This window comes from Pseudocercospora fijiensis (genome assembly GCF_000340215.1).
Source record: "Pseudocercospora fijiensis CIRAD86 unplaced genomic scaffold MYCFIscaffold_8, whole genome shotgun sequence".
Taxonomy (NCBI): domain Eukaryota; kingdom Fungi; phylum Ascomycota; class Dothideomycetes; order Mycosphaerellales; family Mycosphaerellaceae; genus Pseudocercospora; species Pseudocercospora fijiensis.
Window position 1 is genome coordinate 670,747 of NW_006921539.1, and position 27,697 is coordinate 698,443.

Sequence of the window (27,697 nt, forward strand, 5' to 3'; positions counted from 1 at the left end):
CACGACCTAACCAGGCTCTCACTCACCACGTCCAAGCGCCAACCTTCCACCTGCAGCACATGCACATCCTTCATCTCATGCACACGCCCACGCACGCGCACGTCTCCTTGCTGAGGTCTGAAGTGCCGTCTCAGTGCTTTGCCCCTGCTCGCCACAGCGCCACCGGAAAGAGCCGCCCGCCCGCAGCGTTCTGGCATCCAAGACTCGACTCGCCTTCACGCGCACTCCACCACGCACACCCGACATCGCCACAAACATGGACAAGGACAACGCAAATCCAATCATCATCAACCCAAGCGACCTGCCGTCCCGCCGTCGTTCCACACCTTCAACGGCGAAGCCGCGAGCAATATTCGATGCTCTAGCGCCACACTACCCCAGCCTTACTGCCACCACATCACCAGCAGAAATCCTGTCAGACCCCAGTGACAGCGATGACGACGACGAAGAGCGCGAAGAAATTGATGAACAGGAGGTCTACGACCTAATCTCCACCATTACCGACCCTGAGCACCCCCTCACCCTGGGCTCCCTGGGAGTCGTGAACCTGGAGGACATCAAAATCCTCCCGCCGTCCTCTCCGCGCTCACGCATCAGCTCAGTCCAGGTATTAATCACGCCCACGACCTCGGCCTGCTCCTTGACCACTGTCATTGGCCTGGGTGTCAAAGTTCGCCTCGTGAATGCTTTGCCACCACGCTTCCGCCTGGACGTGCGCATCAAAGAAGGCACCTCCACTTCTGCACATGAAGCAAACAAGCAGCTGGGCGACAAAGAACGTGTGGCAGCCGCTATGGAGAATCGAAACCTCATCAACATGGTCAACCACATGCTGTCCTCGTGCGACTAACGTAAACTGGACCCGTCTGTTCCTGCAGCAGTCGGACTAGTGTGGAGGAATTTACTGTAGCATCAAACGACATCCACATCTAATGTCTTGGGGCACGCAATGATCTGCTACGTTTCATTATTCCACAGATGGAACTCTGACGAACGTTGCAACGACTTTCCAGGGTTCGTGATACCACATTGGACACTGTAGTGCCGAGGTTTGCATGTCAAGCACATGCTATTGCCGGCCCAAGCTCCCGGACAGGGCCTCGCTCAAGGCGCTTGTGCGCGGCCTCTCCACGGCAACACTAGTAGGCTCGCCCGCATGAGCACCTGGAGCAGAACATCTCGCTTAGATGCTGAAGCACAATGCACGGGAGTGACGTTGGGATTAAGTTTAATAGAAGCTGTCTTCTGGAGAAAAGCTATTGAGCACTGACGCTTCTCTACCAACGTTCTTCCCAGTGCCCATGCCGCTTCTGATGATCTGAAACAGGCCAGGCACAATTATCTTCTGTCGATTCATCCAAACTGTGTGTGCGAGCAGCCTCACGCCCTTCCAACCCGGGGAAGTACTTCAGACTTCTATCTCTACCCTCAGAAACTCCAACGCAATGACCATATTCTGACTCCTGCTATGCTATGCTTCGCTCTAGAACGCGGCAACTTCGAATCTCCGACTCCCCTACTACCGTGGCACGGGCACGGCGGCGGATATGGTCGCTTCCTCCCTGCCCTCACCCTCGTTCCTGGTTCGTGGAGCCTGAGGATTATTGTAGTAGTGCTGGTCAGCCATAGCCTTGCTGGCGCCCGCAGGTGGAGGAACATAAGCAGGTGGAGCGTCATCGAATCTGTGATACGCCGGAGGTGGAGGCGCATAGCCATGCATAGAATAGCCGTCCTGATACGGGTCCGAGTACACGGGCTGCTGATACTGGTACTGCTGCCCTTCTCTCACACTGCGACGCATCATCCATCGGTGATATCCAAGCAAGGGCAACCCTTTGCGCAGTCGTCTCTTTGCGTGAACGTAGCCGCCTAGGAAGAACAGCAATATGCTTGCGAATATTATGCAGATGACCGTGTATCTCAATGCTATTCCGCTCTATAATGAACGTCTCATGTCAGTTATCTCATGCTCCTCCAATCTTGCCTGTGGGATCACGTACAGAAGACCACCACCAGCTTTCACCATCTTCCAGGTAATTCTCATTGTAGGTATCGCTCGTATTTTCTGTTATCGGAGCTCCATCCCCACCATCCCTCTTGCTGAGCAGTCGCATCGCCGTGGCCATCTCTCCTCCCGAACACCTTCGATTGTTGTTTCGATCGTGAGGGCGCGCGGCGCCGCGAGCTACGAGTAAGTCGACGCAGATGCGATAGATAGGTAGGTAAGTCGCGATGTACATGTACTGTACTTGTGGAAGGTGTCGTTCACACCTACAGTAACAGTACGGTAGTTGAGCAGCAGTGGCACCGCCTCGTGCTATTCATACATACACAAAAATCCTAGAAATTTTGGCAACAAACAACAACAGCAACAATCGCCTGGCCCCTGGTCTCGCTTCAAGCATTGACTTCACTGTCACGTTTTGCTCGATTCTACTTCCATGTTGCTCTTGTGGTGTGTGCTTTGTGTTGAACCCGGTTTCTTTAATTGGGCATCAAGCAATACGAACGTTATTACAATCGGAATGCGAAAAACTCGAGTCAAAAGTGTGGGTGTCATAACTTTTGGCTGTATGTATACCCTGTCACTGCTAAATGTTACATGCATAAAACGCGACGCCACGTGGCGTTGGCTCGGGAACGGAAGCTTTCCAGGTCGGGTTCTTTCTTACATATACGAGTAGAGATGCTGGTTCACATGGCTATAAGAATAGCCGCTGTTTCCGTGGTATGGACCATAATGGACCGACTGTAGGTGTGGGTATAACGTAGATATGCTAAATGTATGGGGAGTTGTTGGCGGAAGGTAGGGAACAGTGCAGGTGTGTGTCCTGTGTGGTCTAAATCGTTCGCTGGTCGCTGAGGGTTGGATGTTGCCTATACTCGGAAGGAAGGCGCTCGAACATTCACCGATATAATATGTATTATCTCAAAACTTAAAAACGAGCTGTAAGAGCCTAAGAGGGAGTATATAGGTATAAGCAGGATGGTCTACTATGGCCATTTAGGGAGCCGCAGTGAACACCTTGGTCCACGGGGTTCATGGACATTGCGGGTCGTGGACTTACATCTCTATATACGAGAGAAGAAGCATGGAAATGTCCTTGGAACAACTCTAAATTCTGTTAGTAGTCATGGTTGTGAGACCATCTCCCGTCGTCGAGTCGTATTAGAATCGACATGGTTGACCAGAATCAGGGCAGGCCGCAGGTGCAAACAAGCATTCGAACCTGGCTTGGCTTGATCGAGAGACAAGGGCCATACCAACTGCAACAACAAAAGAGCCACCAAAAAAGCATCGACAAGAACCGCGCTATGAGATTTGCTAATAATTGCTTGACTATCTCCAGAAGCAAGTCCTCGTACTCGTCGTCGGACAACGAACAGGCATCCGAGACTTTACAAGTACGATCCCCCCGAGAATTTCCCAGAGAAACCCGCCGCCTTGTTCAGCAACTGTCTCTTCTGTGACGAAGAAATGTGCCCACTGCCGCCGATGTCTTTCTCCCGGTCGAAAGCGCGTTTAGACGGATCGTCGTCTTGCACCTCGGCGCCTTTGGCCTGTTTATGTTGATCTAGCAGCGAAGGGCCGCGAGTTTGTTCCTGCGATGCGAGCGTTAGGATTTAAATGCTGCTTGGATCGAGCTTTGCGCCGAGGAAATCATGTCCCGTACGATTGGGACGGGAATGAGAGTAGCAACGTGTACTGTACTTACTACATGCTGTTGAATGTTCCGGTGAGCGGCCTCTTCTTTGGCAGACTTTGATGGTCGAGTTGGCACAGGGCCTGATGCTGAAGGTTTGCTAATTCCCAGCATTTCGTCTTGTAGTCGTTTTTGCTTCTGTTTGGGGGACTCGTGCCATGAAGATGCGTCGTCTCCTGTCGAGCTTGGCCCGCGAGCGCCTTTGCCTGTATTGAATGCTTTGGGCCGTTGCTTGGATGGGTCCATGCGCGCTGCCAGGTCGTCTTGTTTGGGAGGCATCATCATCCAGTCGTCTCGTTTCGGCTTCTCCTCGACGCCAGGTTCAGCAGCCGATTGAGGTCCAGCCTCTCCATCGTCGTCGGAACCATCATCACCCTACATAAATCAGCATGTGATTGTGAGGTGCACATCTACATCGAGAGAAACCTACTGTGTTTCCTCCACTTGGCAGCGCTGGGCCAAAGTCGTCGTCGCTATCGTCACTTTCTGCTTCTCTTGTGTCTCTTGACGGCTCTGCTGGCTTTGTGGGTCTCTCGTCCAACGGTGCTGGCGGAGGAGCAGGGCCCATCATTCTTCGTCTCTTCTCTGGCTCCTCTGGACTTTTGGGTGGCTTTGCGCCGGCATTTGTGGCTGCTTCATCTTGAGCTGCTTCCTCTTGCTTTCTCTTCCTCTTTGCTAGTAGGTGCGGCGGTAGATCTGGACCTGCGGCCGACATGTTTCCGAGTGGATGTAGTGTGTGTAGGAGGTCAAATCCAAAGTCGAGATGCTACGCTTGTGAAGGAGATTCTGAGGGATCTGGGGAAGCTTGAGCCATCCTCAACGCGATGAAGTAACACACATGCAATTACACATTATTTGTCGCACGGTTGCACATATCGTACACACACTTTCATGCTCTTGCGACGGCCAATATCTGTAGCCGTGTCAAAAGTGCTTCAATCACGCGAATCCGCACTCCTTCGATCTCCGCGCGGCATAGCCACCAGGATTGCGTAGCTTCACCATTTGAAGGGCTGGTTGACGTAAAGACGCAGAACTACCAGGTCCGCGCTGACGCGAGGGTGATGAGAGCAATGCGTGTGAAAAGGGAGAACCGATGAGCTCCATAGTCGGAGAAGGCCAAGAAGGTGGCACCAATGAAGATGTGGAGGCAGATGTGTTAGTACGCAATGCGGAAGCCCGACTGGAAGAGCAAGAGCAGGATCACGGCAGATTAGGGGACGAAGAACAAGAGGACGAAGAGATTGCGGAGCGAGATATCGAATATGGCGAATTCGAAAGCCCGCAAGCAAAAGACGAAGCATGGGCGGAGGAAGAGGGTGTGATACCGGACCAGCCTGATCTTGAAGACGAAGAGACTGCTGAGCTCGCGGAAGACCAAGACTTTGCACAGCTCAGCAGAGAGCAAGATGAGGGCTCGAGAGATGTGGCTTCTTCAGATGTTGGACCTTCGACGCCTGTTGGGCAGCGAAGTCCGCTTCCAAGCCAGCTGGATTCTGGATCCATACCCGATGATACACCTTCACGGCCAGGATCCTTGATATCCTCGCCAGGTCGAGGTTCTTCACCACTACCTCGCAGGCCTGTGTCAAGAACGCCATCAGGCGCCTTGCAGCCTTTTGAACGCCGGTTTGAGACGAAACTGTCGGCATCACCTGGATCACCTCGACCGCAGTCTCCAGCTTTCTTGAGTCCACACTCTCGCCAGGTCTCGATATCTTCGCACCTGTCAGGCATTTCCTCTGATGCCGGTGACTCGGCCACTGATACTCCACAGGCTCCCTGGGAGGTGATTAGATGGACGAAGCTTCGAAAGATTACCGGTCAGGCTTTCTCCGAAAGTGGCAAGCGGAGTTTTGGTCGACCTACCTGCATGGCCGTATCTGCGTTGATAGCGATAGGAACCTCCAAAGGCCTCGTTCTGGGCTTCGACTACCATCAAACTTTGAAGATCATCATCGGCCCTGGGACGAAAGCAACGGAATGTGGATCCGTCACCTCGCTGGCAATTGCTGCAGACTATTCGACAATCGCCAGTGGGCACGCCAACGGCACTATCTTCACCTGGGAGATCAGTCGACCGGCGAGACCATTTCTTACCATATCGCCTATGGATCGCAGTGTGCTGCAAGAATCAAATCATCCAGACGGCCATCTTGCGAACGCTGCCATCCTTCACGTAGGCTTTCTTGGCACTAGACATACTGCCTTAGTATCCGCAGATGCTGGCGGTATGGCCTTCTCTCATCTTGCTACCCGTGGCCTCGGTCCTGTCACGAGGACCATTAAGACTACTCGCCTTTTGGGTCGCTACCCACCAGCAGATCCACAAGCGGAAAGGAGTCGGAAGCCAAGCTCAGTGCTTGCCTTTTCGCCACTTCCATTGGGGAATGTGGAGCAGGGCACAGACGGGATGGGCCTCACAGCTCTGCTCACTCCATATCTGCTAGTCATTGTCTCCACCACCCCGATTGCTCAAACGCAACACAAGTCGGCTCGACCGAAAGAGATTACTCCCCATAGCACACTCAGTGGCTGCTTGGCCTGGTTTCCTGCTGTGAAGCTCAAGAATTCAAGTGCAGATGCAGGGAAGGGCAATTCTGATACCAAGCTGGTCTACTGCTGGTCTAATGTGCTGACAGTCCTTGATGTCAAGGTCATCCCGGATTCTGCAGCGGACGCACAAAAGCCACCATCACTGGAGTTTCATGCTCGAAGCCGATGGCGAGCAGACGAGACCATCGTAGCAGTACAGTGGATTGGCAGATCTGTCCTTGGTGTTCTCACGATCAGCCAGAGGCTTCTAATTGTCGAAGACGGCTCTTTGCAGGTCACAGATTCCATCGACCTACTTCATCGCCACATATATCATCAAGACCTGTTCTCTCGACAACTTCATGCTGTCGTTGAGCAACTCGACTCCGACGATCCGTCGCTGCACGGCGTCGTTGCAGACGCGTTTCACATGAGCTTCAAGGTCTACAAGGGTCGAACCTTTCTCTTAGGATACAATGACCTGAGTGTTGGGACTCTATCGAACTGGGCAGATAGACTAATTGCCCTAATGGAGGCTGGCGACCAGATTGCTGCCATCCGACTGGCAATTGAGTACTACGCCGGCAGCGCGAACAATGTGACAATCGGTCTGCCTGATGCAGACGATGCGCGACATTCGACAGTCCGAGATCGATTGATGGCTATGATATCTGCCTCCTTGAACTATACCTTCGCCCAGCAAGATGAGCAACGGGAACAGCGTTTGCAAGAATTGGCAGGCGTCTGCTTCGAGGCTTGCATCGTGATGAAGGAGTTCGACTACCTTTTCGCTGATGTCTTTGAGGCTTTCCAGGAGTCTGAAGAAGAGTCTGTCTTCGTGGCCACTCTCGAGCCATACGTGCTTGGCGGAGAAGTCAAGGCGCTACCGCCAGATGTCGTCAAGGCTGTGGTTACACATTTCATCGATGAGAACCAGGCAGTGCAGCTCGAGGAACTTCTTTGCAGGCTCGAGCCTCACTCTTTCGATCTGGATGAAATCACAACTCTGTGTCGTCAGCATAACTTGTACGATGCATTGATCTACGTGTGGACGCAGGCTTTGCGTGATTACGTGACACCCATGATTGACCTTCTTCAACTTGTGAAACTGCTGCAGAGCGGTGCTTTCGAGGACGAAGACCTGACCGACAATCCTTTCTACGAGTCTGCTGTGAAGGTCTTTCCATATCTAGCATACTCTCTGACGGGCCGAAGATATCCAGGCGGATTATTCATTGAGGACGATGACGCGTATCACGCAAAGACAGCCCTTTATGGCTACCTGTTTTCGGGTACCCCAGTCGCCTGGCCTGGCGGCAGTAACAAGGTCTTCAAGACCGCGACCAAAGCAGAAGATGAGCCGGCGTTCCCCTATCTCGACTTACTGCTTCACTTCGACGCTGCAAGCTTCATGAGCATGCTTAACGAAGCTTTCGAAGATTCATTCCTCAATGAAGCCGAAGAAGAAAACGGCGTCAACGGCACATCTCTGATCAATGGTCTTGCTGGGAAGAAGAAAAGCAGGCAGCAAATTATCGAGATCATGCTGGACGTCATGAGACAGGGCGACTTTGAACCCGAGGAGGTTGTATATCTTGACATTTTCGTGTCAAGAAGCCTGCCCAAGTATCCCGGCCAGCTTATACTGACAGGCACACTCCTGAACAATGTGCTGCAGAGATTGTGTCGACCACCCCTTGAAATGCTGCGAGAAGACTGCCAGCTCAGCGTTGAATATCTTCTCTCGGCGTATCATCCCTCGAATACCATGGACCTGATTGATGCACTAAAGACAGCAAAATTTTTCAGAGTGCTGAAGTCTGTGTATCGCGGAGAGAAGCTGTTCCCAGACTTGCTTCAGCTATACTTTGAAGATCCAGATGATAAGCAAGACGTCTTTGATTGCATCACATTTTGCTTGCGCCAAAGCACGAGTCTCAACCAGAAGCAAGTCAAGGAGGTCAAGGCGGTCATTTCTGAGCATATACAGGATTTGGTTGATATCGACACGGTCCTCACATCGAGGACTCTAGCCACGGCATGCATAGACTTGCTACAACCGAGCATAGAGAAAATCACGGACTCCCATCAGCTGTTCGTTTACCTCAGAGCACTTCTTGAGCCGGCTTTGCTACGAGATCGCAAGCTGAGTACGTCTCCGCTGTCGAGCGAGCAGCAACCGGCATTCGTGGAGCAGTATGTGCAGCTCATGTGTAGGCACGATCCTACGCATGTTGCCGACTACATCAAAGTCTTGCCATCAAATGACTTACGTCTAGAGAAGGTTCTGCCTGCAATGGAAGAGAGTGGAGTGATCGATGCTGCTGTTGCACTTCTCGCAAGAGATGGACTGGCTAGAGAAGCCATGGACAGGCTCGTCCTTCACATGCAGAGCCTGCAGCGTGCTCTCACTGGACTGATTGAGGCTGCCGCGTCTGATTCCAATGTCACAGCTTCTCAGCAGACTTCAGATGATCTTGTGGAAGACTTGGAAAAATACAGCAAAGTCGGCTTGTGGCTGTGTCACGGCCAGACTGCTACAGCGGAGAGGAAGCCCCGCCCACGCACCAATCTCGCCTGGGACATCAACGAGGACGACTTGGACCTGGATGAATACCTGTGGCTAAACCTTGTTGACGTGATCGTACAAGTGACTCAAAGCGTCGGAATGGCCCTACAGCATTACCAGAGATATCCCATTGCGCACGACGAAGACACTTTCGATACAGACAAATTGGCGGCTGCTCTGCGAGCGAATGTCCAGCAGACATTCACAGCACTCCTCGCATCCACAGCGACGCCCAATCTCCGAGCGGAGCAAGACGATGCGCCACAACCTAGGCAAGAAGCTGATCATATGAGCTTCCTGCGCATCCTACGAGCATTCCTCACACGTGCAGCGAAGACAGCACCCTCTTTGGGAGACCTTCGTGCTGTGCTGCAAGATATCTTCTCTGCCTACACTTTTGAGCAAGGTGTCTTGTCCCTCGCCAACGAGCTTCTCAACGCAGACACCTTCACAGATGTCCGTGGAGCCAACGAACTTCGACAACGCGGATGGCGCCCACGTTCACAGGTATGCGAGCGCTGCAAGCGTCGAGCCTGGGGTACGGGAATAGGAGAAGTGGTCTGGGACGAATGGATGCACAAAGAGCAAGAACGTGAGAAGGAGCGGACAAGAAAGTCTCTTGAAAGAAGTGGTGGGGAAGAGGCTAGACGCAGAAGCAAAGGCAAGATGTCCATACCTTCTACGCCTGCTGCTGTGAGTGCCGATAATGGAGATGAAGTCAGACGTATGGCATTAGTGGTGTTTGCTTGTCGCCATGTCTATCATCGCGTTTGCATTGATGAGGAGTTTAGAGAAGGAAGGCCGATGAGGGGTATGTATCAATGTCCGGTATGTACAGAGGCAGCTGAAGAGCAGAAATGAGAAAGACGAGTTTGAGCGTAGACTTGGCAGGAGCGACGAGGGACTTGGCTTGAAGGATCACCTGCAGCACCAGAGTTACGTTGTGGCTGAGAATACCTCATTTGCTGACTTCAGAGCTCAGCTGATGAACAGGAAATAATATACAAGACATCGTAGACTCCAGGATTCGACTCCCTGCAGTTTGCTCTGTCTGCTGCATAGCATAACATGGCACATCACTTCACAGCCCAGGACATCCACCAGCTAGGCCGACGCTACAACCCAACAACCACACCATCTTCTGCCCAAATTTCCACAATACCTCCTCAATCAACACCACATCCTCCTCCTCCACCACCACAAAAATTTCAACCCCAATCAACCCTCCAGACCCAGATCCCAGGAACAGAACCACCCACCGACCCCCTAGACCTAAAATCCTTCCTCGAACGCACATCCCCCATAGGCCTACACATAATCAACAACCGGGACTTCTCCACCTCCAACACCCACCCAAGTCTATGCCACCTCCACCCCTCGCATGAAATCCATTTCGACAATTATCCTTCACCCTTAACTTGGGATGAATACATGAACATCTCGGAAAAACTCGTGCAAGAGAATTCGAAGTATAGGTTGGAGTTGAAAGGGATTGATAGTGATATTGATGAAGTGTCCGGGAGGGCTACGGTGCATATGGAGATTGAGATTTTTGGGTTGAGTGGGACGGAGAGGATGGCGGGGGTTAGCTCGGTGGAGTGGGAGAGGGACGAAACAGGGAGGTGGTGGGCGATTAGTGCGGTGGGGATGAGAGGGAGTGAGATTGGAGGGGGGTTTGTTTGAGGAGTGGTTTTTGTTTGCAATCCATATCTGTGAGTGCGCGATGCGCTGTATTCCGGCTCTGGTCAGAATTACATATTGCCTCGTCCTTCCGTGGCATTCGGGTGCTTCAGCCTTGCCTTAATGCCTCTGCAGAAGTTCTGCGCAACAATCAAGCGGGAAGAGCATCTTCGCTTTCGTGCTTCGTAGAACCACCAGGCCCTTTTGTGATGGATATCAAGCAGTTTCTCCGTCTTTTTCATCTCCCTGCCCTTTTCCCACGCCCGCGGTCCAGCCATCTGCACTGGTCCAGGTGCAGTACGCCTTAGCCACATCGAGCTCGGCCCATGTAATTTCTCCATATTCTCGCGAATTCATGCTCCGGCAATAGACCTTGATTGTGGTTGCCGCATTTTGGAGTTTAGGCGTACACTCCTGCAAGACTGCCGCAAGACTGTGTCCACGCACATCCACCGGCCACTCTTCCGTAATGGACTCTACATCTGCATCCTTCCGCAAAGTATTCTCGTCCGCCATACACACCATGATCACAACTTCAATGTGTTTTAGCTGCGACAGGCCCACAGTCAAGCTCGAAATCCACGACACATGGTTTTCGAGCTCAAGCTTAGCGTTGCACTTGTTGTGGACTGCAGTCTGATGGCAAGTCTGATTGCAAAGAGCTATCGAGTGTAAGGTGGCCACTCTGGCGAGTTTGAATTCTGCGTGCTGGGCCGCGTCTATCTTGAACGGGACAATGGATTCCACATCAGCCTCTGGGTCCTCGCAATCCGTCCCAACAAGCTTCGCATCTCGGACGACGGACTCCAGATATTCCTTGCTGAACTGATGGTTGACCAGAAGGAGGGTCAGGCGTGGTCCAGCCTCAAGGAATAGCTCTATCGCGTCCTTACGGCAAATCTTCGAATCTTTTTTGAGGTGCACATAGACGTTGTCGCGCATCTCGCGCGGTAAGTCCATGAATCGGAACGGCTGGTCTTCGTTTGGAACAGGATTCTGGTTAGCGACATTTTGAGGCATCAATTGGTCGGTCTTGATGGCGCCAGCAGCGCCGCCTGCCGTGGAAGGCATACTCGCAGGTTTCGGTGTGGGTGGAAGAGCAAAGTGCGTGCCAGCTCCTTGTGGGCTGGCCATGATCGCGTGCAGTCGACAGGCTCGAAGATGCTGATGTTGATCTCGAATTCGGAATTCTCGCAAGTGACTAGTAGGAAAGTGAGCTGGATTTTTAATGAAAGGGCAAGAGTGCCACAGACCACGTCACAGCGAGCGGCTTCCCGCGCATGTGAAACCCACAAATAGGCATCACTCTTGCCTCAATTTGTGCTTGCTCCTTCACGTGCGCAAAGTGCAGCTTTTTGAATATGGGCCGCTCAAGCTGCCTTTCGTCCCCTCCTTCTCTTTCATGTCCTATCTGTCTGCATAGACTCAAATGGCTCGAATGCCACAAGTCGATGGCGGCGAGGTCGTGAAGTCTCGAGCATCGGAATTCGATAAATGGTATTGACTTGGTTACTCGATCTTTCCGATTATGACTCCACAAGCGTTACACGCTCGATGACCTGTAAATTCTGGCGGCTGTCCTTTCACCTGATCACAATCATCCGCACATGCTCCCATGGACGGCCTGCAATGCGAGCACCTTCAAATCGAGCCCAAACTCCTCAAACTCCACCCACCCACCCACTCTCTCTAGTCCACGTCCCAAACCCATCCCCAACCCTAATCTGCTCATATCTAGCCTGCTGCGGCCGGGACCCATCCGGCCTAATATGATAATAAATCTTAACACTCTCAACCGGAACCCCAAAATCCCGTACCAATTCCTCAAGCTCCTCACAGCACTTCTTCAACAACTCAGAATCTCCAGGCCACCTCTGCCCCTTCCGCAAAAAATTCTTCCATGCCGGACAGAAAGAAACGAGAACCGACATCTCAACTTTCGGAATATCGACCAACTTCGGTGCTAACTCCTTGAGCCACAAACGATGGGTTCTGATGTCGTCTAGAATATTGCAGTCGGCGGTCCCGGCATCGTCGCAGCAGCAGAGTGCGATCAGTTTGAATTCGGCGCAGCCGATGTGTTTGAATTCGACGTCGGGGGGAAGGTCGAGTTTTGTGGGGACGAGTTCGGTGCAGTCTTCTCCGATGAGTTTGGAGCGGCGGAAGGTGGATGCGAGGTACTCCTTGGAGAATCGGGAGCTGATGTTGAGCATCGCTTCTATGGGTGCGTCTTGTATGGCGATGTGTATGGCATTTTGTTCATTGACCTTGAGGAGCTCCTTTGTGTCGTGGACAAGGTGCTCGTATACTATGTCGCGAAGCTCGCGGGGAAGGTCGTTGAAGCAAAAGCGATGTGAAGGGTAGCGTGTATCGTTGACGGCAAGACATAGTTGGGACATTACTTCATCCAAGGGCACCTGGCGTGCGGGTTCCATAATGGTCTCCTGAGTTGCTGTGTCCATGATGGAGTGAAAGTACTCCGCCGCGGGTGGGACCTCCGCTTGACCGTCAACGGTTGTACGTGAATTCAACGCCATTGTGAAGCCGCGATTGATCCAACGCAAAATACTCTTTGCGAATTCGAATCCTAGCGTGTGAGCAGGATTCTGCCCAGTCATGGTGTGGAGATAATATGCGCCAGGACTGATGGACTGATCAAATGTCTAAGAGAGAGTAGGCTTGAATTCGAGAATTTCGGATGAGCTTGTGCGATTAGAAATCTGAAATCTGGCCTGAAGTGCGATCAAGCTGTTTCCTAGTAAATGTATATCAGCGCTCTCATATATCATCACACATGGGCATCATCTATATCTTTGCCTTCGCTGCTTCTTTCATTATCTCTTGTGTCAATACCTCGCCCTCCTTCTTGATAGAGCTCAGGCGTCCAATGCTCATAAGTTTTGCGATCATGTCCTCATCGCCGAAATGACTATTGTGTTCGAACTCTGGCTCTTCTCCATAAGCTACTCTTGCAGCATCCACGAGTATGCGAGCAGTCATGCCAAATACCCTATATCGCGGCTGCTCGAGAGGGTTGGTGGTGTTCATGTAGAATGATCGCGGAAGAGGAGGCTGAAGAGTTGATCGAGTCTGCTTAGAAGACGCTGGATCTTTACTGGGCAATGACGAAGACGGCGTGGGAGAGCTACTGCTGCTCTTCGATTTGGACACTTCCTGCGGCGATCGAGGTTCGGCATAGGAAGGAGGTTTTCTCGCAAGGAAAACTGTTCCTTGAGGCACGGGAACGAAGAATTGATGCATCCTCCACGCGCTCTCATGCCAACTATGCCAGCTACCCTTGTACCACTCTCCCGGAAATTTCTCTCGTGTCTGCAGGTCCATATCCTTCTCAAATAGGAAGTTTTGGAATGGGGCGGTGAATACTGCCGCGACTTCTCTTGCGTCAAGCTTTGGCAGGATATCGCGAGCAGCGTCAGGATTCTGATTCTTGGCCGATGGAGCAGGAGTTTTTAGATATGCTATGCATGGCCGTACTCCAAGCTCAGTCATTGCCAGATTTGCTGGAAGCTCTGTGAGATGCTCGACACTGTAGCCGGGAGGGAGCTGATGATCGCTCATAGGTAGACCGATCTCTTCGAAAGCCTCCCTTCGAGCAACCTTGAATGGGGTTTCTTGGAGGGTATCCGACTTGCCGCCTGGGAGAGCAGCTTGTCCGGCATCTTTATGGTGTCAGCGCTGCAAGCTGGCTGGCAAATCGCTCGTTCTCACAGTTCTTAAGGCCTGACGATCTGATCGTTAATACTACTCTCAGGTCGCCTCTCTTGTCAGCAAAGAGCAGGATCAGAACTGCTGCCCTTCGCGTGAGTGGACATCGATACCAATTCGTTGGCGGCGCAACGAAGGATCTCAGGTTGGCTAACGCCTTCTGGAGTGTTGTCAGTTAAGTCAACATCACATTCAACACGAGGTCTTGCCTTGGATGCGGGCGAAAGAGAAGGCATGCTGGCGCCATGGTATGTAGAGTCGAGCTAATCATCATTGAAGTGTCTCTGACTGATCAACGTGCGGGTGGTGTTGTTGGAGCCAGGCGCGTGCCGAGGTCCTCTTTCCTGGTGCAGATCATTTTGGAGTGCGGGATCTAACGGCATTGATCTTGATTACATACAGTATACTCGACAGGTCGGTATCATACTGCATGGATGCGCAGCTCCAACCACTGCATTACCGTAGCCCTATGGACAGCAGACACTATATAGCGTGCAGGAAAAGCCTTAACTGGGGCTCGTTGAGAATCGCTGATTGCCATGGGACTGTCAATAGCCCGCCCTTACTCGATCTGTATGTGTGACTCCCATCAGTCTCTCAGCTCGAGGAATTCTCGCAGTGAGATGCTCTCATGATATTGAGAAGCATGGGTATACTGTTTGAAAGCTCCATGAACGCCCCACATGCGTGTGCCGGTGAACCCGGCATCTTATTATTCGCTCCAACCAACGCCATGCTCGAATGCTCGCTCTTCACATCGGTCTAATCTGCATGCAGTCTGGCCATGGTCCAATCCGTTGCCAAATACTTGCTCGAAGCTTGGCTCCCTCTCATGTGTCGTAACGGATGGCCTGCCTGTCCAGAGGGATTGTCAGTGCCAGGATTCGCTCCGCTATACGCTCGGATCGTGATAAAGGAAGTTGATGTCTCGAGGTCGTTGCCTATTAGACTTCACAAATTCTGCATCTCCGGGAGGTCCTGTCCACTGTCAGTATGCTATTCTCCCATGAAAACTCCACAACCCCAATACGCACTCTCATTCTTCGTGTTGCTCGCAAGCATGCTCTGGATGCTGATGCAAATTGACTCGACGTTATGAACCGGACTCCAGCCTTGAGAGTCCAGCAGGTCAAGACATATTATGCCGTTGCTGTAAATATGCGGATGTATGGGTATCCTCCGCGGCGGGTCGTTCAAAGCGATGAACGTGACCTCGGGCGCCTCAATGGGATAATTTGGAGAGAACTGAAATCGCAGTCGGAACTTCTCGTCTGGGTTGTAAAGCGGGTTGTCTGGGACCACTACATCCATCTGCCACTCCTTCAAGTCCGGCGTAGATACGATGGAGATACCCGGTGGCAGTGCAGGGCCCTGCAACTTTGCAAGCTCCTTCTGCAAGCGCTTGCTCGCCATGCCAGCCATGTCGAATTGTCTTGAATGTCGCTTCAACAGAGGCCTGCGGTGTCGAGTCGAGGTTACGAGTGGTATCGAGAGACGAGAGGTATGGACGGAGACGGGATTGATTTGCGGTGCTACAAGTTTGGTCGGTTGCTCGTTGCGGCGGGTTACGGTGAGCACAGCAGATTGCTGGTCACAGAGCGATGTGCTTTGCCTTGCAAACGCAGTGGAAGCGACTCAAAGCGGTAACATGCATCACAAGCAGAAGCGCAATTCGAGGTTCCAAGAATACATCTAATCTAGCGCGGGGACGCACGTGGCTGTGCAGGGCGCGAAGTTTCCCGGTGAACGCTCTGAGAAACGGGGGGGTGAAAATGAAGCGGCATGCAGAGATCCCGACAGCGAAAATTGAAATCGATGGTACTACTGTAGGAACAAAGATTGGATCATGAAAGAACAACGATACTGTACAAGATAGAATACGGCATCCGGAGGTACGCCACAGCCACGCTGTCCGGACCCGGACCCTGGCAACTGGTCTGGTCTGCAGACTCAGCCCCGCGGTAGCCTGAGCTGGAGCTGGACTGCTGGAGGCCCGTCGTGTGTAGTGTGTTCTGTGTACTACTGTACCTCCTACATTCTAGCAAGCGAGCGCTTCTGATTCAGCTGTCAGACCTCTTCTCCCTGTCCCTCGCACCTGAGTCCACTGACAGTCAATATTGACTGGCCATATCGCAACGATTCGCAGCGGCGACCCCGCGACTGCCCCGAAACACCCACCCGAGAGCACGGTGTAGCGCGAGAAGACACCCCCAAAGCAATCGCGCAGGAGCGCCTGCCCGGCCCAGAGAAGAGCCATGTCTTGTATGTTTCCCTCGAGCACACAACATTCCCTATCCTATTTCCCTTCGCATTGTATCTCCCTGACCGCGGGCATTGAGCTGTCTCGCTTTCAACCTTAAGCGCATTGATACACCTACATACCCCTTGTTCCTGGCACGCTGCGTTTCATCTGTCGTCATACCCTACAACAGATATCCAACATCGTGTCCCAGATGCCTGGTCTGTCATTCGCACAATACAATGAAGGCCCTCAGGAGGGCGGTACCGTTGAAGCCAGAGCTAACTGTTAAAACTGCAGTCCAAGGCATGTTGAACAAGCTGCACGGCCAGCCCGACAGCTATGACAAGAAGAACAAGTATAAGATGGGCCGCACGCTGGGCGCTGGCACCTACGGTATTGTCAAGGAGGCCGATGGACCTACGGGCAAGGTCGCAGTCAAGATTATCCTGAAGAAGAACGTCAAGGGGAATGATCAGATGGTGTATGACGAGCTGGAGATGCTGCAAACATTACAGCATCCTCACATCGTCAAGTTTGTGGACTGGTTCGAATCGCGCGACAAATACTACATCATCACACAGCTGGCTACTGGTGGTGAGCTATTCGACCGCATCTGCGACAAGGGCAAGTTCACAGAGAAGGACGCATCCGCGACGATGAGACAAGTCTTGGAAGCCGTCGACTATCTTCACTCCAAGGATGTTGTTCATCGAGACCTGAAGCCCGAGAATCTGCTATACCTCACTCGCGAACCGAATTCAGATCTTGTACTGGCAGACTTTGGCATCGCGAAGCATCTCGACAGCCCCGAAGGCGTCCTCAAGACCATGGCGGGGTCTTTTGGATATGCTGCACCAGAGGTCATGTTGAAGCGTGGTCATAGTAAACCAGTCGACTGTTGGTCTCTTGGTGTCATTACCTACACGCTTCTCTGCGGTTACTCTCCATTCCGATCGGAATCGCTACAAGATCTCATCGAAGAGACGAAAAACGGCAAGGTTATTTTCCATGACCGATATTGGAGGGACGTTTCGAAAGAGGCCAAGGACTTCATCAAATCGCTGCTCAGACCCGACCCTCATGAGAGAGCAACAACAGCGCAAGCGCTCAGAGATCCTTGGATAGCAGGCAAGGGTGCTACAGACCACGATCTCCTTCCCGAAGTCAAGGCATACCTGGCTCGTGCCAAGCTCCGAAAAGGCATCGAACTCGTCAAGCTCGCAAACCGCATTGAGGCGCTCAAGATGCAAGAAGACGAGGAGGAGAACGTACCGCAGGAGGCAGACGTACCAGCTGACGCACTCGCGGCGGCCGATCAAGCCACACGAGGACGTGAAGGTGGTAACTCGAGGCTGACTGTGCCTGGAGGGGAACCCACGCGAAAGAGGAGTTTGTCCAAGCTGGCCAAGAGCGCAATTTTCAGAGAGGTAAACGCAGCCAGCATTTCCATGTCATACCAGATACTAATTGTTTGCAGGTGGTATTAGCAAAAGTACGAGAAATGAAAGCAGAAGAGGAGAAGCGGAAAACCATGGGTGCAAGCTCAACCACGAGCAGCAAGTCATGATTAGCAGTAATTAGCCCTGCGAGAGGGAAGCACAGGTTACTACAGGATCGCTTATGAGACGGCGCAATTGGTGCATAGATGGGCTGATACCTGGATCGGCTCTCCTACGAGAGTATGAGCATTTTACTCGGAAAGATACATTCAAAGTTGATATCGACTGCAAACAAACATTATCCCATACTCAATTCTGGTGACTACTGCCTCATAACCATCTCAACATCGTCTCTTCTCTCAAATCGCGGCCGTTCCCTGGGTCACCCACGCAGCTCACACCAACAAAAAACACCTCTTCTCTCCACCCCTTCCTCGTCCCCATCTCTACTTCGTCCTATTCACATACGCCATCCCAAACTGCACAAGTCCAATACTCGCCAACACACTCAATCCCGTCGGAAGCGGTTTGAATCCCGTCTTGATCGCTCGAGGGAAACTCGAGCCCGCGAGCACGATGGAGGCCAGCAATGCCAATTCAACTCCATATGCGGCTTTTTGTTGTAGTCGATAGCCTCCCAGTAAGTACAAAGCGCCCACTGTACAGCCTGCTACTACGGAAGGGATGGAACCGGTTCGGACGTATCCGGTGATTCCTCCGCCCGAGGTTAGGAGGCCGAGGATTATGGCGGTGGTGCTGAGAGACTGAAGGGTGGGTTAGTGAGGGTTGGTGAGCAAGGTGAGGTGGGGGGTAGGTACCATGATGGGTTGCTTCTGAGGGGGTTGGCGTTGTTTTGTTGTTGACATGTATTTGGCTGATCTGATGTTCGCGATGAGGGGGGCTTGTTATGAGTGTTGTAGTAGCGGTGTTTAAGTGAGTGCTATGGTCGTTGCTTACCTCTCGAGATACCTCGGAGCGTGCATAGATCCGGGAAAAGTAACTAGGGCAAAACTTGCCGGCTTGCCGGTATCCGAGCGCGCGTCAACTCAAGCCAGCTGGTTGGAGCTCTCCCTAGCAGCGCAGCATTGAATCCGATCCAAATGAACCACATCCTCAACACCTCCACCTCGACACCACGACAGCAATAGCAAACAACCATGCCACCACGCAAATCCACCTCACCCAGCGCCTCCCTCAAACCCAACCCCCCAAAACCCACCAAACCCTCCACCCCTCGCGCCTCACCCACCTCCATAAAAACCGCCCAAAACGCCCAAAAAATCCTCCAAGGAATCTGGAACAACTACCTCACCAGCACTCCTCAAAGAGTAAAACTCATAGACTTCTTCCTAGCCTTCCTAATCCTCGTCGGAGCCTTACAATTCGCGTATTGCGTTTTGGCTGGGAACTACGTAAGCCAAAAACAAAAAGAGGGAGAAAGAAAGAGAGAGAGAGGCTGACTTTTTGATGATTAGCCTTTCAACGCCTTCCTCTCAGGTTTCAGCGCAACAGTAGGACAATTTGTTCTCACGGCGAGTTTGAGAATGCAGACGAATCCGGAGAATCAGAAGGATTTTGAGAAGATTTCGCATGAGAGGTACGTATTTATCAACAACCTGGAGAGGAATACACAAGGCGATGATGTATGGGGGTTTTCACTGACGTGGAATTATCTTGTTACAACAGAGCGTTCGCGGACTTCGTTTTCGGGAGCATGATTTTGCATTTCTTCTGCGTCAACTTTATCAACTAGATGTTAGTTCGAAATGACGAGACGAGAGTTGCAAGAGATGATCCACCGCGCGAAGAAGCATATCGGTACGGTTGGGCGACAAGGGCATGGGAAGATTGGCCGAGATGCGTAGGCGTCTAGGGACGGAACCGCATCACCGCGAAATCCGCGACCAGATAATTATGAGAACAGGTCGCGGATAAGTGGTGGCCTGACACGAAAGAAAGCATTGAGACGACGGCAGATCTGGCGGTCAAGATTATAGACACTTATCGACCGATATGCTAGCATGAGGGTCCAGCGCTCATGTCAAATTGCATGGTAGACATGCTATTCTTTCATGATCACTTTCTATGCTTGTATCATCACTGACAACATCATCACCTGCAAGTTCATTCCGCATCCGCATCTCTAGTACATGCATTTTGTAACGTTTAATACGTTCCGAGTCTTCTTTTCTTTTGATTAGGTGAGGAAACATCGCTTTGAGAACCTCTCTCAACAAGTCCGGCGAAAACCAAGACCTATTGCTCCACGACATTAGCATGGCTGTACACTACGGAGATCTGCCTTACGCAGAAGCTCCAGAAATGTAGAACCACTTGTCAATAGATGGGTCAATTGGTGCTGGTGCCTTCTCCTCGTGAGCTGGAATGTTCAGCTTGGATGGGTCGACACGGTCCTGGCTGTGTGGCACAGAGACGTTGGTGCTGCAGGAAATGTCAATTTCAGAATCCTCACATCTCACTCCGACATCGGCGACTTACAGGTTGATTTCTCCCTTTGGAGTCTTTCCAGTGATGAGCTTCTCCCAAGCCTCAGCACACTCGCGAACGATATCCATGGCGTACTTCCTATTCTTGCACTCGCCGGAGAAAGCGAACTGGTTCTCTGGCTTGCCATCTGGGATCTTGTAGATGCGGAACCACTCGTTCGTAGCGCGGAGAAGGCCTGGAAGGTGACGCTCGACATCCTCAATATCGTTAAGCTTGGGGGCAAGCGGGTCGTTCACGTCAATGACAATGATCTTCCAGTCGGTCTCGCCCTCGTCAAGGAGAGCCATGACACCGAGGACTTTGACCTGCTTGACCTCACCTGGCTTGGCAACCAGTTCACCAATCTCGCAGACATCAAGTGGGTCGTTGTCACCCTTCTGCTTGGTCTCTGGGTGAGTGACATTTGGGTCTTCCCATGTCTGTGGGAATGCGCCGTAGTTCCAGAGGTAGCCCTTGTGTGGGAAGCAGTTGCGGACGAATCGCAGCTTGCCCTTCTTGGTATCTTGCTTGATTGGGTTGAGCTCCTCGTCCTTGGAGATCTGTCGTGGTCGCCATGTCAGTCCATGCAATTGGTGAGCGGGGTATAGTTATCTCTTCACACACCTCTTGCTTGGCATTGGTCCAGCGTGGGATCTCAACGACCATGTTCAGGATAGTCTGCTGCTCGTTGGCATACAGAGGGATATCGTGGAAAGGCGAGACCTGTAAGATGCAGGAGTTAGTATCATATTCTACAATCAACAACATGTAAAAGTGCATTGCCGATTCAAGAGGCCGTGCATTTCTGGAGGCAGTTGTTCCAGCACGTCAAAAGAGACTCTGGCTGACCGGCAATGCAATTTTTGTTTCCGACCACAATGCATTCAGATCTCCCACTTACAGGAACGCCATTCTTCTCAATGTAGATTCTGTGCTCAAGAGTGTGTGGGGCTCCAACTTTGCGAGGAGTGTAGACGGCAGCGGCCTTTGGATCAAAACCGCCGCGGGAAGGAAGTGAAGTCTGTGCCATGGTCGTGGTACTGTATGAATTGGCAGAAGATGTATGTGATGAAAGGTGGTCGTACAGTTGTCGAGACCGACTGTTCGCTTGGATAATTTTGTTGTTGACGTTTCCAGCCCCACCACCAGGTCCCGCCGCAGACATTACTCGTGCCGAAAACCAGCGGGACGTTACACCTGCCGATGTAGGCCAGCTTCCTCTCACAAACGGTCCTGATGGTCCTGGCAGGCTCGACAGGCGAGTGGCAGTGGCGCGTCTCAACACGCTCGTTAGATTAGGAGCGGTGTGCAGGCGAAACGGATTCATGCATGCAAGCTCGAAGATACAAATCGTAATATGGAAAGGATGCTGCCGGCGGCGATGCAGTGGACCGAGGGTGATGGGAGAGAAGCCCTGGATGTTTCTTTTTCGGACTGTTCTCGGGCGGCTCGCGCACGGAGCAGCCGGCCGAGAGCATGTGAACATGCCAACATGATGAACATCGCCAGGCTGGGGAATCTGAAACTGAATGGTAGCAGAATCAATGGGAGACATATACTCAGTACATTTGTCGTCATTTGCCAGGGAATATCGTCAATATTGGGATATCAATACAATCTGTTTGGCCTCCAAAAGGCTGAAAAGTCATTGGAAGCATCCTCTTCAACTATTGCTCCATCAGGTTCATGAACAAGAGTTTCGGGTATCGTCGAGAGTTCCTCGTTCCAAGACTTTAGCGGAACGGGATCCCCCTCGAACCCCTCTTCGTACACCGAGTCGCCAACATGAGGCGTGGGGTCTTCAGGTACGGCGTTGTAGAAATTCGGAACCCGGTCGAAAGCAAGTCCTCGCACCAAGTCTTCGGCACGATGAGCATTTGCATTGATGTGTCTGCTATCCAGGAAATTGAAGTGGTCTGCCGGAAGAAGATCCAGCATGTCATCGTCGGCGACCGATCTTCCCAAAGTTTTAGAAGACACTTGCCCTGTCGTTGCTGGTGACGGTTGCCATGAAGCCAAAGGCTGGGGCCGACACATGTTTGTCGAAATAGGCCGGATTACACGTCCCTGCCGCTGAGGTAGCGACCTTGTCTCTGCTAGACTGAAACCTCTGTGTGGGGCTGGTATATGGGTCGATCGGGAGACTGGTTGAGCTTGATCTGCTCGTCCAACGAACCCGGGACCAGGACAAATAATCGGTTGCTTGTCCGTGGACTCGGGGACATCTCTTTGGCCAATGCCATCCAAAGTATCAAGCTCCAACGCAGGACGAGACTGTAAGTTGTCTTCTTCACAAGGCCTGTTGATGGCTTTCAGCGCGCTGCGCAGGATGTCGCTCGAGGGTGTGGCCGTTCTTGGATCATCGTTCTCTTTTCCCCCTATCACTGGAGTTCTCTTTTGAACCAGGTTCGTAGAAGACGAAAGACGATTCACTGGCTTCGGTCGCCGCATTTTCAGTATGTCAGAAGTATGGTAACAGTTTGAGCCAAGATGTGAGGCAGAGTCAGTGTGTCGTCGTCTAGGAGCCGGGCTCTCAGCCACAGGTAAAGGTTGAGACGACTCAAAGGCACTGGATCTTCGTTGATGCATTCCATGGAGGGTCTTACGACGTGACTGCTGAGACTGACGCGTTTGATTGTGCACTGCGTCTGCCAGTGTTCGCCTTTGACCTTTGCCGTCTCCTTTGCGCTCGTACTGGTGAAGACGAGATTCTGCTTGTCTCTGAGAAGCCTTTGGCTGCGGGGGATCCGACTCCGACCAAGTGTAGTATGACTTGCTAGTATTGTGCGCTCCGGAAGGCTCAGGTTGCGGACCTCTACTTCCGAAGCCCAGAAAAGCTGCCTCAGCCGGCGGCGCTACATCAGCGACGTTGGCTGATCGCCCCTCAGGTTGGCCGATCACTGGTTCCTTTGTACTAGCGATGTGCGATGCATCCTTTTCACTTTGCTCTGCAACTCCCGGTCGTTTGAAATAGGCAGAGATTTCTTCATCGCGAATGTCCTTGCGACTCTTTTTGATCGGCTTCTTTGCTTCGCGCCGTGGCAGCTCGTCCTGATGCTCTCTTGGTCTCTGCAAGAATTTCATCTCGTTGAAGACAAGATCAGGTACTAATGCTCTCGTCAGACCAAGTGTAACTTCCATCATCATGGTGACCAGCTACACTTACACCCGGCACCAGTGGCCACCACCGGCGCAGATGCACGGCCATGCTTGAAGATGCCTCCATTCGCTCCAGGTCGCAGCTTGGAATCATCTTAGCACACCGCCTCGAGAATGCTCCAACTGGGACACTCACTGTGAGACGTTCGTTCTTCAGACCATGGTTCAGCTGAAAGCTCTGAATCAGTCCAGCCGTACGCGCCCCGTCGCCGCTGCGGTGGCTCTTGCGACGTTTCGACTTGTCCTTCTTCTCGTGATCCTTGCGCGGCTTCTTGATCTTGGCATCATAGCGGTCAGGCTTAGTCTTATGCCGTGCGCGACGTTCATAGGACTTGACTGGAAGCCGAGCGAAGGCCGAGACACTAGCATTCCGACTTTGCGAAGAGTTGCTGGTACTGTGCGAACTGGCCGTATCCTCATGTGCAAGCCGTACGTGATCGGAGCTGGACGCTGCCTGAACCCACTTCAGACGAGCCTTTCCCTGAACTCCTCCAGGAGGATCGCTCGATGCGCGCTTTCTCTTCAAGCGATGCTTGGTGCGTACGTTCTGGAGGTTCGCGTTTTGCTGCGGCTTGAGGAACTCAGGGAAGCCTGGGTGGTCGTGTTCGTCTGGTGGTTCCCTGTCGGCTGTGTTCTGCAGCCACTCTCTGATATCCATCGGCAAGGGATCATTGGGTAAATGCAGAAGACTGACCAGGATGCCGGGAAAGAATGCTACCTGTGTAGTATGACCACGACCGGTCGTCGATTATCGCTGCTGCTGTAACGAAAGTGACATGCAGTAGTCAAATCCTCACCGACGTTTTGGACCAGCTTGTTCCGTCGCACAAATCCTAGAAGCCATCAGTGGGTCACACAGTGTTAGCGATGGAGCAATCTGGACCATTCCATTGCAAGAGAAGTCACATCTGAGACTGGCGCTGGCTGGGAAGGGACTCATCGCACTTGCCATTGCAAGAATGCGAAGGCATTGAGCGAAACGGCGACCGCGATCGCGACTACGCGACGCAACTACATTCGGCAATATGTGAACAACCCTGCGCGCTTCATGCTTTATACGCTTTCAGAAGTTGCTCTTTTTTCTAAGCGCGAACGCGTGAAGTCTCGGCATGTTGCACAGCAAGCCGGCTCGAGGCAGGCCGCACACAGAGAGATGGCAGTCTTTTCTAGCAACCCTGTCATGGCTGCGATCCTTCGCGTCGCAGATATTGGGCTCGATATGCCGGGTATGCTTGATCTCATCGCTGATGCTGATGCTGAGCTGAGCTCTTGCTGCCCGACGCCTTGTGAGACTACTCGCCAACCTCGAGCCGATCTCATCAGGGATGCCGCCACGCACGCTTCGAGCACGTTCTGCACTCACGCACTTTCTAATGCATATTAGGAGCGACGGAAAGCACGACTGCAGAGACGCGGTCGCATGATCGGTCTTTGATATCCGGCCGAGCAGCATGTAGTCTGCAGGTGTGATGAAAACGACGTTGTTGATCGTGCAGTGCAGTGGGAAAAGAAGAGTTTCGTTTTGGCTTGGAAACTCAAAGCTGCGCCACTTGTGTTTTAGCGAGAAGCCGGAAAGCGTGAACCGAGCCTTGCCTTGCCTTGCCACCACCGTCGACGGTCGCACCGAGAAGATTGATGATTGGTGAAGATTACCCTCTTGTTGTTTGCTCGGTATGGGCCGGAGCAGAGTCCAGAATCCAGATGGCCAGGCCAGGCCAGGCCAGGCGTGGTGGACTGCTGCCCGGGCGTCGTGCAGGCCGTTTTCTTGCACAAGCTGAAGGGAGACGGCCACGGCCATTCGCGCATACATGACGCGCGATATATACATATACTTGCATACCGCGGTACCAACCCAAAACCAAGGGGAGCTCGGCATCGAATGCATGTCCTACGACGCCACCCATGGCTGAATACAGCGTCCTGCCTGCCAGCTACTGCAGCGCTACTGTCCGAGCCAGTGACGAGCCGCATTACATCGCTAGCACGGGACAGCGACGGACGAGTTGGAGCAGCGTTGCGCGAAAATCGAGCTCTCCACTGCATATCACTGGTCTAGAGCTGCATGTGAGACCTTAGACAACCTGCCCCGCTGACCACTCATGACACACAGGGTAGCTCTGCCGCTTTCTTCAGCTGCTCAGTGCTCGCTATCGACGGGACCGAATGCAGCCCAATCGTAGCCGCGCTGGTTGAGTCGATGCCTTGCGGCGGAGCGTTCCATCGGCAGCGGAAGATCACGTCCGGTTGGGTGTGGGAGAGGTATGCCAGCGGAGCTACGCTTTGCCTGCGCATTACTGAGGGGCACTTGATACCGCTGCTGGAGCCCCTCTATCTACATCCGCGTTCCAACTTTTTGCTCTGCCGTTGGCGTGCTCCTTTGCGCGGTTTGACGTCCCGGTTCTTGCTGTCTCGCGCGCCACCTGACGTTCTTCTTCCAAATCCGCTCCTCTTCACAGACCTCCTGCGCGACCTCCACCACTACACGTCGGCAGTCAGCACAGCGACCTGGTCTCTCCGTCGCCGCCTTCCCTCACCGATACACCTTATCAACACAAGTAGTAGTTCGACTGCCACGTGCGCATCCTTGCCGCTGGCGCCTGAGTGCATGTGACCAACTTCCAAGCTTCCACTCAGCAATCTTACTCTTTTCGCAAACACCACCCTTCAACAACTACGAGTCATCAGCAACATCTGCATCAACTTGATCCGCGCAGCATCAGTGCGGTTCGAACGTGAGCGACACGGCCTCAGTGTGTTACGGTCTGATCCATTCGGTCCTTACCTAGAGTGACGACGATCTGCGATGTCGAAGCTATTCATCGGGTTTGTGACGTCGTCATCACCTGTGATGCGCTTCATTGTTGACGGCGAGTTGCAGCGGCCTGGCATGGCATACCGATGACCAGACTTTGCGCACCAAGTTCGAGGAGTTCGGTCAGGTCGATGAGGCTGTGAGTTTCATCATTCTTGAACGGCGCAATCAAAACCGCTAACGTGCGCTCGACAGGTCGTGGTAAAGGACCGCGATACTGGTCGCAGCCGCGGCTTCGGTTTCGTGCGCTTTGCTGAAGATGCCGCTGCCGACTCGGCTATCGCAGCGATGAACAACGTCGAGTGAGTACACACCGGCTGGACATATCTGCCGCGCGATCCACTGACTTAGGCGACCAGATTCGATGGACGCACCATCCGCGTCGACAAGGCTTCTGATCGAGGCAGCGGCGGCGGCGGTGGTGGAGGCGGCTTTAGCGGTGGCCGCGGTATGTCGAGCATCCAGTCCAGCGCATTCCATTCCGAGCCTCAACTAATTTCCCTCTTCTAGGTGGCTACGGCGGCGGAGGCTACGGCGGCGGCCGTGGAGGTTATGGCGGAGGTGGTGGCTATGGAGGCCAACAAGGCGGCTATGGCGGCCAGGGCTATGGTGGCGGCCAAGGCTACGGTGGAGGCAACTGGTACGCCTTATCATGAAGCAGACCTGCGAAATACCGCTAACCACTCTTCAGGCGCCAAGGCGGCGGTGGAGGCTACAGCCAGCAGGGTGGATTCCAAGGCGGCCAGGGTATGTCCGGGTTCAAAGCTGCATAGAGGAGCTCGTTGCTAACTTCCCACAGAAGGCGGTTATCAGCAGCAGCCTAATGGCGGCGGCTATGCTCAGCAGCAGGGAGGCGGTGGCTGGCAGTAAGCCTGGCCGGAGCATACCATTACTGTCCTCTCGCAGGGACATTCGCCACGGGTTAGATGGCAAGAAGGATACTCTCATTTGAGGTGGATGATTCTCAGAATGCAAGCAGCATGGGATCTTGGAACGGAGCAAGTACTGAATTTTCCTCTTGGGGCAACGGCAGCGACAGCCGTATCGAAGTGTCTCCCGACAGGGCGACTGTTTGTGGTGATTCGGAATGATACCCGTTTTGCAGCAAAATGGTAGCTGGGCGTACTGGTATGGCCCGTAGTCTGCAATGAGCAACGTCAATGACATGAAGTCTAAATTGTCTTGTCCGCCGCGCAGCAGCAGTGTCCGTGATCGCCATCGGTAGTGTGACTCGGGTGAGGTGTGTTCCTGACCAAACGACCGGGTAGGCATATGCACGTGGAGAGAGCATGTGGAGATCAAGCAAGTTGACAAGCTTCTGAAGATCTCCGAATTTTCTACCAG

At 52.8% G+C, this 27,697-nt stretch overlaps 14 protein-coding genes across 14 annotated transcripts; 6 read left to right on the top strand and 8 right to left on the bottom strand.

Annotated features, from left to right (window-relative positions):
• The first annotated feature begins 246 nt into the window (after positions 1 to 246).
• Positions 247 to 1,466, top strand: MYCFIDRAFT_212136 (uncharacterized protein). The gene has a single exon (XM_007931735.1). The coding sequence runs from the start codon at positions 257 to 259 to the stop codon at positions 848 to 850; it is 594 nt and encodes a 197-aa protein (XP_007929926.1). The 5' UTR covers positions 247 to 256; the 3' UTR covers positions 851 to 1,466.
• Positions 1,467 to 1,519: 53 nt separating this feature from the next.
• On the bottom strand, positions 1,520 to 1,933 carry MYCFIDRAFT_34795 (uncharacterized protein; the record flags this gene model as incomplete). Its single annotated transcript, XM_007931462.1, has 1 exon — positions 1,520 to 1,933. A coding segment is annotated over one exon (414 nt), but the record flags the coding sequence as incomplete, so codon positions are not given.
• Positions 1,934 to 3,399: 1,466 nt separating this feature from the next.
• MYCFIDRAFT_101037 (uncharacterized protein) lies at positions 3,400 to 4,398 on the bottom strand (the record flags this gene model as incomplete). The annotated part of the gene is made up of 3 exons (XM_007931736.2): positions 3,400 to 3,603; positions 3,717 to 4,079; positions 4,135 to 4,398. Coding segments are annotated over 3 exons (831 nt in total), but the record flags the coding sequence as incomplete, so codon positions are not given.
• A 455-nt stretch (positions 4,399 to 4,853) lies between these two features.
• MYCFIDRAFT_167022 (uncharacterized protein) lies at positions 4,854 to 9,688 on the top strand. Its single transcript, XM_007931737.1, has one exon. It carries the CDS (start codon positions 5,578 to 5,580, stop codon positions 9,667 to 9,669), a length of 4,092 nt encoding a protein of 1,363 aa, XP_007929928.1. The 5' UTR covers positions 4,854 to 5,577; the 3' UTR covers positions 9,670 to 9,688.
• A 116-nt stretch (positions 9,689 to 9,804) lies between these two features.
• Positions 9,805 to 10,686, top strand: MYCFIDRAFT_212137 (uncharacterized protein). Its single transcript, XM_007931738.1, has one exon. The coding sequence runs from the start codon at positions 9,877 to 9,879 to the stop codon at positions 10,489 to 10,491; it is 615 nt and encodes a 204-aa protein (XP_007929929.1). The 5' UTR covers positions 9,805 to 9,876; the 3' UTR covers positions 10,492 to 10,686.
• An 18-nt stretch (positions 10,687 to 10,704) lies between these two features.
• Positions 10,705 to 11,622, bottom strand: MYCFIDRAFT_198984 (uncharacterized protein; the record flags this gene model as incomplete). Its single annotated transcript, XM_007931739.1, has 1 exon — positions 10,705 to 11,622. The coding sequence occupies one exon, from the start codon at positions 11,620 to 11,622 to the stop codon at positions 10,705 to 10,707; it is 918 nt and encodes a 305-aa protein (XP_007929930.1).
• Positions 11,623 to 13,293: 1,671 nt separating this feature from the next.
• Positions 13,294 to 14,646, bottom strand: MYCFIDRAFT_190160 (uncharacterized protein; the record flags this gene model as incomplete). The annotated part of the gene is made up of 4 exons (XM_007931740.1): positions 13,294 to 13,509; positions 13,660 to 14,168; positions 14,218 to 14,374; positions 14,593 to 14,646. The coding sequence occupies 4 exons, from the start codon at positions 14,644 to 14,646 to the stop codon at positions 13,294 to 13,296; spliced, it is 936 nt and encodes a 311-aa protein (XP_007929931.1).
• A 460-nt stretch (positions 14,647 to 15,106) lies between these two features.
• On the bottom strand, positions 15,107 to 15,627 carry MYCFIDRAFT_142521 (uncharacterized protein; the record flags this gene model as incomplete). The annotated part of the gene is made up of 2 exons (XM_007931741.1): positions 15,107 to 15,192; positions 15,249 to 15,627. 2 exons carry the CDS (start codon positions 15,625 to 15,627, stop codon positions 15,107 to 15,109), a joined length of 465 nt encoding a protein of 154 aa, XP_007929932.1.
• Positions 15,628 to 16,304: 677 nt separating this feature from the next.
• On the top strand, positions 16,305 to 18,202 carry MYCFIDRAFT_50987 (uncharacterized protein). Its single transcript, XM_007931533.1, has 3 exons — positions 16,305 to 16,476; positions 16,754 to 17,883; positions 17,934 to 18,202. Exons 1-3 carry the CDS (start codon positions 16,470 to 16,472, stop codon positions 18,021 to 18,023), a joined length of 1,227 nt encoding a protein of 408 aa, XP_007929724.1. The 5' UTR covers positions 16,305 to 16,469; the 3' UTR covers positions 18,024 to 18,202.
• Positions 18,203 to 18,341: 139 nt separating this feature from the next.
• MYCFIDRAFT_143260 (uncharacterized protein) lies at positions 18,342 to 18,656 on the bottom strand (the record flags this gene model as incomplete). Its single annotated transcript, XM_007931742.1, has 1 exon — positions 18,342 to 18,656. A coding segment is annotated over one exon (315 nt), but the record flags the coding sequence as incomplete, so codon positions are not given.
• Positions 18,657 to 18,986: 330 nt separating this feature from the next.
• Positions 18,987 to 19,805, top strand: MYCFIDRAFT_57812 (uncharacterized protein). Its single transcript, XM_007931566.1, has 3 exons — positions 18,987 to 19,307; positions 19,371 to 19,492; positions 19,582 to 19,805. Exons 1-3 carry the CDS (start codon positions 19,053 to 19,055, stop codon positions 19,646 to 19,648), a joined length of 444 nt encoding a protein of 147 aa, XP_007929757.1. The 5' UTR covers positions 18,987 to 19,052; the 3' UTR covers positions 19,649 to 19,805.
• Positions 19,806 to 19,873: 68 nt separating this feature from the next.
• MYCFIDRAFT_57809 (uncharacterized protein) lies at positions 19,874 to 21,493 on the bottom strand. The gene is made up of 4 exons (XM_007931565.1): positions 21,284 to 21,493; positions 21,007 to 21,105; positions 20,395 to 20,942; positions 19,874 to 20,337 (listed from the first exon to the last, which is right to left on the bottom strand). Exons 1-4 carry the CDS (start codon positions 21,410 to 21,412, stop codon positions 20,199 to 20,201), a joined length of 915 nt encoding a protein of 304 aa, XP_007929756.1. The 5' UTR covers positions 21,413 to 21,493; the 3' UTR covers positions 19,874 to 20,198.
• An 858-nt stretch (positions 21,494 to 22,351) lies between these two features.
• MYCFIDRAFT_79743 (uncharacterized protein) lies at positions 22,352 to 24,199 on the bottom strand (the record flags this gene model as incomplete). The annotated part of the gene is made up of 5 exons (XM_007931743.1): positions 22,352 to 22,492; positions 22,989 to 23,076; positions 23,141 to 23,489; positions 23,549 to 23,624; positions 23,678 to 24,199. 5 exons carry the CDS (start codon positions 24,197 to 24,199, stop codon positions 22,352 to 22,354), a joined length of 1,176 nt encoding a protein of 391 aa, XP_007929934.1.
• A 1,724-nt stretch (positions 24,200 to 25,923) lies between these two features.
• MYCFIDRAFT_57804 (uncharacterized protein) lies at positions 25,924 to 27,533 on the top strand. Its single transcript, XM_007931564.1, has 7 exons — positions 25,924 to 26,364; positions 26,420 to 26,492; positions 26,549 to 26,655; positions 26,713 to 26,801; positions 26,864 to 26,993; positions 27,045 to 27,100; positions 27,153 to 27,533. Exons 1-7 carry the CDS (start codon positions 26,345 to 26,347, stop codon positions 27,221 to 27,223), a joined length of 546 nt encoding a protein of 181 aa, XP_007929755.1. The 5' UTR covers positions 25,924 to 26,344; the 3' UTR covers positions 27,224 to 27,533.
• The last annotated feature ends 164 nt before the right edge of the window (positions 27,534 to 27,697 follow it).